Source organism: Electrophorus electricus, chromosome 12, assembly GCF_013358815.1.
Source record: "Electrophorus electricus isolate fEleEle1 chromosome 12, fEleEle1.pri, whole genome shotgun sequence".
NCBI lineage: Eukaryota > Metazoa > Chordata > Actinopteri > Gymnotiformes > Gymnotidae > Electrophorus > Electrophorus electricus.
This window is the reverse complement of record NC_049546.1, coordinates 886,716-894,215: the sequence shown is the minus strand read 5'-3', so window position 1 is coordinate 894,215 and position 7,500 is coordinate 886,716. Positions and strand designations below refer to the sequence as shown.

General features: G+C 47.3%; 1 protein-coding gene across 4 annotated transcripts in view; it reads left to right on the top strand.

Moving 5' to 3' along the window:
• LOC113579058 (cytosolic carboxypeptidase 4) overlaps positions 1-7,500 on the top strand; it is a 137,618-nt gene that overhangs the window by 29,174 nt on the left and 100,944 nt on the right. For 3 of the 4 annotated variants that reach the window (XM_035532451.1, XM_035532452.1, XM_035532453.1), the window contains exons 6-7: positions 2,721-2,814; positions 6,442-6,479. In XM_035532451.1, the coding sequence (XP_035388344.1) occupies positions 2,721-2,814; positions 6,442-6,479 (132 nt within the window). Of the gene's footprint in view, positions 1-2,720; positions 2,815-6,441; positions 6,480-7,500 lie in introns of those variants that run through there. The other variant, XM_035532454.1, reaches the window with a different exon arrangement.

The window sequence follows — 7,500 nt, the reverse complement described above, 5'->3', positions numbered from 1 at the left end:
TAATATAAACACCTGGACACACCTACATGAATACATTAATATAAACACCTGGACACACCTACATGAATACATTAATATAAACACCTGTACACAACTACATAAATACACACTTTAATATAAACACCTGTACACACCTACATGAAAACATTAATATAAACACCTGTACACACCTACATGAATACATTAATATAAACACCTGGACACACCTACATGAATACATTAATATAAACACCTGGACACACCTACATGAATACATTAATATAAACACCTGTACACACCCACATGAATACATTAATATAAACACCTGTACACAACTACATAAATACACACTTTAATATAAACACCTGTACACACCTACATGAAAACATTAATATAAACACCTGTACACACCTACATGAATACATTAATATAAACACCTGGACACACCTACATGAATACATTAATATAAACACCTGGACACACCTACATGAATACATTAATATAAACACCTGTACACACCCACATGAATACATTAATATAAACACCTGGACACACCTACATGAATACATTAATATAAACACCTGGACACACCTACATGAATACATTAATATAAACACCTGGACACACCTACATAAATACATTAATATAAACACCTGGACACACCTACATGAATACATTAATATAAACACCTGGACACACCTACATGAATACATTAATATAAACACCTGGACACACCTACATAAATACATTAATATAAACACCTGTACACACCTACATGAATACACACATCTGTGGTCTCTCACAGAGCAACACATGGGTGACTGTTATCCAGGAATGTACATCACTGTCCCACCCGCTCAGATTTGCTGTGGTACACCTGATACTGGTCCTGTGGTACCGGTGAGGGTGGAGGTGAGGGTGAGGTTGGAGGTGAGGATGAAGGTGGAGGTGAGGATGAGGGTGGATGTGAAGGTGGATGTGAGGGTGGAGGTGGAGGTGAGGGTGAGGGTGGAGGTGAGGATGAAGGTGGAGGTGAGGGTGGAGGTGAAAGGTGGAGGTGAGGGTGGATGTGGAGGTGAAGGTGGAGGTGTAGGTGAAGGAGGTGAGGGTGGATGTGGAGATGAAGGTGGAGGTGGAGGTGTAGGTGAAGGTGGAGGTGAGGGTGGATGTGGAGGTGAAGGTGGAGGTGGAGGTGTAGGTGAAGGTGGAGGTGAGGGTGGAGCTCGTGCAGAGCTGGTAGATTGAGGAATTTAGTTTGGCAAAATCTCTCTATTACTCTTGCTCTATCTTTCTCTGTTTACTTCTCTCTCTCTCTCTCTCTCTCTCTATCTGTCTCTCTCTCTATCTGTCTCTCTCTCTCTCTCTCTCTGTTTGTATAGTCTCATTACAATATTTATTAAATTGTAATGTGTAGCTGCTTGGTTTGCGCTATGCTAATAAACCTTGTGTTCCTTGAGCATGTTTGAAGTTCAGCTCTTTAGATTTCATTAAATCAGTGTCAGTGTCTAAGTAATAACTAACCAGAACCAATTATGTAGAAGACACCAGTCCCATGTCCATCTCCAGTCTGTGGTGCACATGGTGAACCCCTAAATTAGACTTGCTGATCAAAGCAGGCTGTTTTAGAGAAAAAACACTTCTATTGCATGTGGGGCTCCTCATTACAGTTCCCCCCACTATAATGTCAGTGTAATACGTCAGATATGTTTATTAAGGTAAGCAGGGTAGGGGTAAAGAATCCTGTAACAGAAGCCTCCACCTCGGTGTTCCTGATAACATCTAAGCCCTTCATTTTCGCAGAGCTTTCTTACGAAGGTAGCCAGCATAGCCTGCAAGAGGGTCAGGTCGACCTCTCCGTCCAAACACTTAAGACATCTGCTGTGCATGTTCTTACTGGTCTGCAGGGTAGACAGGATGGACCAGGTGTGCCTGTCGCCTCCCAGACACATGCCCCCAGTGGGCGGAGCCAGTGTATCAGTTTATCAGTGTGGGACTAAGGTCATGTGACCAGTTTAAACCATGTAACACACCTGGGTCACTTGTACAAACACTCTTTTAAAATGATAGCAGTGTGCTTCAGTCAGGCATTCTGAGTGTTTCTAAATGAAAAAAAGGCTATCCATACAGAACTTAAAGTATAAGTGTCATACAAAAGGTTTTCTCCGTTATGTACAGACGTGTGCATGTGTAAGTGTGTAACCTTTTAAATGTCTTTTCTAGCTGTATTTCTTGAATTCCTTTTAGATGGAATTAGTTTTGTGGCTGCTGTGTGTGTGCTAGGATAGCTACCTGTAGCCTGTATGTTAAAAGTGTGTTTATTACTGACCGCTACGGCGTGTGTGTTCCTCACAGCTCCGCTGAGTGAGCTACGGCGTGAGTTTCTAACTCTTGTGGGTGTAATCACTACTTCTTTCGCTTGTTAGTGTGACACTGTGCTGAAGTTTCCATTCATGCTTAGAATAAAGGCTGAAATCTGTGTGTGGGTTAAGAAATGGTGAGGCTCTCTCTCTCTCACCCCGACCTCTGCTGTCCTGCACCTCAAACATCCTCATCCCGCCCTGGACAACAAACCCGCAACCCCTTCCTGTCCCCCGAAAATCTACCTGATTGTTTACACTTCTCTTGGCTCTGCGCTGGTCTCTCGGCTGACGAGACTAATTCTACAGTCTGCAGCCATAAAATAAATATACAGTAACTGTACTAATCATCATATCTATGTATTTGTGTTTGGTTTTTTTCAGTTTCAACGGCAACCTTGCTGGGGCACAACGGAGCACTTGATGTTGTTTTTAACTTGATCACACCTCCTCCTGCAAAACACACACGCACAGTGAAGTAAGCCCCTCCCACACACAGTAAATGGTGTAGAAGATCTTGTGCATACACATAATGAAGTGTGTGTGTCTGTTCATCTCTGATGGACAATAAGAAACTCAGAGCTGGTAATATAGCAGTGCATTCACAGAGCAGTGGACAAGACACACACGCACACGTTCACACACCCATGCACACATATGTAAGCACACGCACATACATGCATGCACATGCATGCACGCACACACATGTACACGCAGGCATGCACACGTGCGCACTCACATGAACATACCAGCACACACAATGGTGCTCTGATATCCTGGAGGTGTGTTTGACACACCTGACTACAGGAACAGTGCAGTAACATGAGGCCCCTGCCTTGTTTGGATAAACGACACACACACAATGACTATATCAGGTATGTGCTTAAACTTGTACTGGCTTCACATTCTATATTGGAGGTATCATTCAACTTTATCTACTGTACCGAGTTCCATTTTGTGGTGGTGGTGTGTGTGTGTGTGTGTTTCCTCTGGTAGTCTGGTAGTAGAGTGCAGGGTATTATTGATCAGCTCTGGTAATTTGCTTGTTGACAGGTTAATGGCTCTTCTCCAGCGAGGGGCTGCTTGTGCAGGTATTGGTCAGGTGGTCTGTTACATTCATGTTTAACACGAGAGGAAGAGATATTATGAGTCTTCATCAGCTCTGGCGCTACACTGATACCAGCAAGCATTTCAGATAACCTATAAATCAAAAGCACTAGGTGTGTGTGTGTGTGGAGTGTGTGTATGTGTGGGGGTGTGTATGCATATGTGTGTGTCCTACATGCAGACCTTATAAAGAGCTCCCAGTTCAGAGGATGACTAAGTATGATGACTTACTGTCTAGTGAATAGAGACAATATTTCTATCAGCATTTCTTTAGTGAAAGAGTCTTGGAGTGAAAGAGTCTTCTTGCAGGGTCATGTTGGTGTGTTGGGTGCTTTCATGTAGTGCTGTGTGTGGTCTCTGCAGTAGTGCTGTGTGCGGTCTCTCTGCTGTAGTGCTGTATGCGGTCTCTCTGCAGTAGTGCTGTGTGTGGTCTCTCTGCAGTAGTGCTGTGTGCGGTCTCTCTGCAGTAGTGCTCTGTGCGGTCTCTCCTCAATAGTGCTCTGTGCGGTCTCTCTGCAGTAGTGCTGTGTGCTGTCTCTCTGCAGTAGTGCTGTGTGCGGTCTCTCCTCAATAGTGCTCTGTGCGGGCTCTCTGCAGTAGTGCTGTGTGCGGTCTCTCCTCAATAGTGCTCTGTGCGGTCTCTCTGCAGTAGTGCTGTGTGCGGTCTCTCTGCGGTAGTGTTGTGTGCGGTCTCTCTGCAGTAGTGCTGTGTGTGGTCTCTCCTCAATAGTGCTCTGTGCAGTCTCTCCTCAATAGTGTTCTGTGCAGTCTCTCTGCAGTAGTGCTGTATGTGGTCTTTCCAGTAGTGTTGTGTGCAGTCTCTCTGCAGTAGTGCTGTGTATGGTATATGCGTGCATGTGTGTGCAAGTGGCTTTGTGTCTCTGCGTGCGTGTGTGTGTGTGCAAGCATGCGTGTGTGTTTGTATGTATGTGTGCGTGCGTGTGTGTAAACACACCTGTGAACCAGCATCGATCTGCTTTTTGCTGTTTCTGAGCTCATGTTCTCATCACAGTCCTTGTCAAACGCGTCCGACTGCAGCGTGATTCAGGCAGAAAAATCTGCTCATGTCTGCGGCACACGCAGATGCACTCAGTCACACTGACCTCAGATCAGTGACGGACAGGATTATTTAAACGTAGCAGTGTGGACTGGCTGAGAAGTGGAGGAGCTTTGATAGTGCCCTACAGCGGGCTCACTACATCAGACTCAGATAGTGCCCTACGGAGGGCTCACTACGTCAGACTCAGATAGTGCCCTATGGAGGGCTCACTACGTCAGACTCAGATAGTGCCCTACGGAGGGATCACTACGTCAGACTCAGATAGTGCCCTACGGAGGGATCACTACGTCAGACTCTGATAGTGTCCTACGGAGGGCTCACTACATCAGACTCAGATAGTGCCCTACGGAGGGATCACTACGTCAGACTCTGATAGTGCCCTACGGAGGGATCACTACGTCAGACTCTGATAGTGCCCTACGGAGGGCTCACTACGTCAGACTCTGATAGTGCCCTACGGAGGGCTCACTACGTCAGACTCTGATAGTGCCCTACGGAGGGATCACTACGTCAGACTCTGATAGTGCCCTACGGAGGGATCACTACGTCAGACTCTGATAGTGCCCTACGGAGGGATCACTACGTCAGACTCTGATAGTGCCCTACGGAGGGATCACTACGTCAGACTCTGATAGTGCCCTACGGAGGGCTCACTACGTCAGACTCAGATAGTGCCCTACGGAGGGATCACTAGGTCATACTCAGATAGTGCCCTACGGAGGGCTCACTACGTCAGACTCAGATAGTGCCCTACGGAGGGCTCACTACGTCAGACTCAGATAGTGCCCAACGGAGGGCTCACTACGTCAGACTCAGATAGTGCCCAACGGAGGGCTCACTACGTCAGACTCTGATAGTGCCCTACGGAGGGCTCACTACGTCAGACTCAGATAGTGCCCTACGGAGGGCTCACTACGTCAGACTCTGATAGTGCCCTACGGAGGGCTCACTACGTCAGACTCTGATAGTGCACTATGATAGTGCCCTACAGAAGGCTCACTACCCTAGACCTTGTTTTAGCCTTCAGAATCAATCAGGGAGCCATTTTGGAATATGGTGATGTAAGTCTAATAGGCTGCTGTGAGTAATGCGAGTTAATATTTAAAAGGAAGTTCTGTTAAAAGATGGAGGAACTGACCCCAGTATCTTCCCAATTACCCCAGAACACCTACACGGGTGGCATTGAGTCTGCGGGACTGGAGATCACGTGCTGGTTGGCACCTTGTGGTCGGTCAGAGCTGTCACAGATCATGTACCCATAATTCAACATGTCACACACTGCTGGCTAACACCCCTCAGGAGGGATTTACTGCTGGCTTGTGAAATACAGTCATAATTGTGTTCACACTGTCACCAGCTTCTGTACACGAGACATAAACAGTCAGGATGTGACAGACGGCAGTTTGTAGCGTGAGTAACAGGGAGACAGCCCGGCAAGTCGCAGTCAGTGGTGTGGGTCACAGAACTAGAGGAATGCCTTGATTTCAGTGTTTTATGGTAGTGGTATATGTTTTGTCTCTGTATGTGTGTATGAATGCATTTATATGTTTACATACATGTAAATGTGTGCATGTGTGTATGTATATATATTTACATATGTGTGACTGCGTGTATGTGTGCATGTATACCTTTACATACGTGTGAATGTGTTTGTGTGCGTGTATATATTTGTGTGAATGTGTATATTTACATGTGTGCATGTGTATATATTTACATACGTGTATAAATGTGTGTGCACATGTGTATATATTTACATACGTGTGTATATATTACATATGTGTGATTGTGTGTATGTGTGTGTGTATATATGTACATACATGTGAATGTGTGTATATATATATTACATATGTGTGTGTGTGTGTGTGTGTGTGTTTGTGTGTGTGTGTATGAGTGAGAGTGTATTTATGATAACTGCTGATGTGTTTTCTCATTTCACAGGGCTGCTGTCGAGGTCTTTGCTGCTCTATTGAGCTCAAGTAAGTTCTTCTGATATGTTACAGACTTGTGCTAGAAACGTTTACCACCATAGAAACCTGTTCTATGTAGCTATGGAAGCCTGGAGGTGATTCAGCCACACCTACCCCCACACAGACACACCCACACCCATACAGACACCCCCACCCCCACACAGACACACCCACTGCCACACAGACACAGACACACCCACTGCCACCCCCACCCACCCCCACCCACCCCCACACAGCCACAACCATACACACACCCACCCCCACACAGACACACCCACCCCCACACAGACACACCCACCCCCACACAGACACACCCACCTCCACACACACACCCACCCCCACACAGCCACAACCATACAGCCACACCCACCTCCATACAGACACACCCACCCCCAGACAGACACACCCTTACCCATATAGACACACCCATACAGACACACCCACCCCCACACAGACACACCCACCCCCACACAGACACACCCACTGCCACACACACCCACCCCCACACAGCCACAACCATACACACCCACCCCATACATCCACAACCACACACACACCCAGCCCCACACACACCCAACCCCACACACACCCACTGCCACACACACCCCCACCACCATACAGACACAACCATACAGCCACACCCACCTGCATACAGACACACCCACCCCCACACAGACACACCCACTGCCACACACACCCACTGCCACACAGCCACACCCACCTCCATACAGACACACCCACCCCATACATCCACAACCACACACACACACCCAGCCACACACACACACCCAGCCCCACACACACCCACTGCCACACACACCCCCACCCCCATACAGACACAACCATACAGCCACACCCACCTCCATACAGACACACCCACCCCATACAGACACACCCATGCAGACACCCCCATCCCCATATACCCACCCCTATACAGACACGTACACACCCACCCCTGTATGGACACACCCACCCCCATACAGACACACCCACCCCCGTACGGCCACACCCACCCCCATACAGACACACC